The sequence below is a fragment of the Penaeus monodon genome, chromosome 1 (assembly GCF_015228065.2).
Source record: "Penaeus monodon isolate SGIC_2016 chromosome 1, NSTDA_Pmon_1, whole genome shotgun sequence".
NCBI lineage: Eukaryota > Metazoa > Arthropoda > Malacostraca > Decapoda > Penaeidae > Penaeus > Penaeus monodon.
In genome coordinates, this window is record NC_051386.1 from 63,169,605 (window position 1) to 63,172,104 (window position 2,500).

The 2,500-nt window shown below is 51.4% G+C and overlaps 2 protein-coding genes across 5 annotated transcripts in view; both read right to left on the reverse strand.

The window, feature by feature from the left end:
- The window catches only part of LOC119575474 (UDP-N-acetylglucosamine transferase subunit ALG13 homolog), a 10,196-nt gene that overhangs the window by 7,248 nt on the left and 448 nt on the right, over positions 1–2,500 (reverse strand). The window lies entirely within an intron of this gene.
- Positions 1–2,500, reverse strand: part of LOC119575461 (EF-hand calcium-binding domain-containing protein 7-like) — a 2,657-nt gene that overhangs the window by 22 nt on the left and 135 nt on the right. The window contains 2 exon segments of the mRNA XM_037923098.1: positions 1–1,196; positions 1,198–2,500. The exon segment at positions 1–1,196 is cut by the window's left edge and continues 22 nt beyond it; the exon segment at positions 1,198–2,500 is cut by the window's right edge and continues 135 nt beyond it. Coding sequence (XP_037779026.1) covers positions 549–1,196; positions 1,198–2,208 — 1,659 coding nt within the window. The 5' untranslated portion in view covers positions 2,209–2,500 and the 3' untranslated portion in view covers positions 1–548.

Sequence of the window (2,500 nt, forward strand, 5' to 3'; positions counted from 1 at the left end):
ACACACACACACACACACACACACACACACACACACAAGGTTAGATATCTGACCTATCTAAATAGACAAAGTTACCATGTCTAAGGAATAATCATATATAAACTCTCAAATTCTACTCTCACTTATAGTCTATGCTTACTGGTTGGAATCAAGTAATGTATCATATGCCATAAAGATCCTATTATTCCATTAGAATTAATTCTGAATGAAAATGAAGAATATGTTTTTGCTCTCATAAATCTGTACCTTGCACAGAAAATTTTTCAGATATTCTATCACAGTGGCGAGAGAAAATACACAAGAAAAACATGGTCAGAAGCAGTTAATCTTGAAAACTATAAAAGAATATTCAGAATACTAAATTTAACAAATAGAAAAAACTATGAAATAACATTCTTATGCATTGTTACAAAAATAGTTGACATGGGACTTGCAGTATACAATTGTTATGGGTAATACTGCAGCAATGCATAAGCTAAGCATACAAACAAAATATGAAGGCATAAGTAAAGCTGCATTTAATAGATGCCCAAGTCTGCTAGCAAAGACTATTTAATGAGATATTCAACACAAACCACATTCCAAGGCTCTCCAAGTTTCTTTGGCATCAACTGGTGGGCTATTATTGCAGATTTTCCAGCCACTTCGACAGTCCAGTCTAGGTTTGGCCTGTTCGTGGCCACGTTCGTGCTGCCGGAACAATCCACACGGACCATGACCTTGCTGTGGGCCTTATTCTGGATGACGATGCTGCCACGATCTTTGCCCAGGAATTCGTACTTGATGAGGTCTATCATATTTTTGATCTTGATGGGTTCTGCATTTTCCATGATGGATCGGATGACGGCCTTGTCCAGCAGCAGGCCACCACTCTTCAGGCCAGACACCAAGAGAGTGGGCTGACACACTTGGCTAAAGACACTCAGCACAAACGGAGCTGCCTGGTCCTGCTGGCCCATCCGGTTGTACCCCATGGCCTCGAGTGACACCCACAGATCGTCCGTGTCGCCTCCGTTGTCCTCTGCCTCCAGCTGATGCAGGGCAAGGAATCCACTGAGCGTCAGCTCGTCGGCCTCCACATCAAAGTTGCTCTGCACCACCGCCCACTCGTCATCCTGGACTTCTTCGCCCGAGGTCCTCCAGTTGTATAGATTGAACTCCTGGCGGTTGAGTCGTCCGTTCCCATCGAGGTCAACCTTGGTGGAAGATCTCCTCGAGGACTAGTCTGAATTCAGGCGTGAGTGTGACTTTCCCCTTGCTCTCCACCAATTCAATTTGTCCCTCTGGCTCGTGCGTTCTCTCCTGCAGCCGGCAGCCGCTGGTAAAGGGAATCACGACGTATCGCCCCTCCTTTAGGACATCGTGCCAGTAATAGGAGCCATCACTGTCCCTCTTATCTGTAAAACCAACGTAATTCCTCATTCCTTCTGGCGATTCCCGAAACACATACGCCAAGGCATCCACCACCTCATCCGTTGCATCTTTGGGGCCGACCTTTGGAGTCATTTTCACCACCGTCGGCCCCATGCAGGTAATCTCCAAGGAATACTGGTGGGCCAGAATGTTCACCTTGTCCAAGTAGAAACACCCCTTCAGACTGGACTCACTCCAGCCATCGACGTTAAGAGCCGAGACTAGGTGGAGGGAGCGTGGACTCCCCTCCGGCCCGGTGAACCTCTCGCGCTTCTTCCTCGTGAAAGTCTTGGAGTTGATGCGCTGGAGGTTGGAACGTTCCTCTAGCTTCTGCAGGCTCATCTGCTTCATTTCGCTGATGGTGTGCATAATCACCTTCCCCAGCTTACTGCAATCAACAACCCCGTTTTCAATGACATTTGCGTCCTGCAAGATGTAGTCAAGATCAGCCTCGCTGAGGTCACCCAGGCTCTCGTTCGTCATCAGGAGTTTGCGGAAGTCATTTTCACCCACCTTCCCATCGGCAACGCCAAATACCTTCATGAACAAGGTTTCAACGTCGTCGATGACCGTCTCGGGGAGCTTCTCGGCAATGCTGCAAAACCTCTCGTAGGTGAGGCTTTCTGTGAGGCCGTCCCCCCAGTGCTCCGAGAGGAACCTGGGCGTGGGGTTGTGGCCCGCGTACTGGAGGGCCCGCTTGAACTCCTCGCGGCTCGCCAGGTCCTCCGCAACGGTGGGCTTGACGCACAGGTAGGCCGCGTGCAACTCCCTGACGCGGGACTCCTCCACCTCCATGGCTCAGGGCTTGGCTTAGGGTGCCACGATCCCTCTGGGCAACCCGGCCTTCCACTCCCCACACAGTGACCACGCCTGCCTTCCCCTCCTGCAAGGATGGCTCCTCCCCGTCAGAAAGCCCCGTGCCCTCGGGGGGGGGGAAGCTGGCCTGGGGTCCCTCCTCCGGGCGGCTGCACGACGCCTGCAGCTAATTGCGGGCGTGCGTCTGCGGCCCAGCTGGCAGGCATGCAGGCGCCCGCCACCTGCCGATATTTATGTCAGCTGACTTCACTCCCTCCTCCTCCTCCTCCCG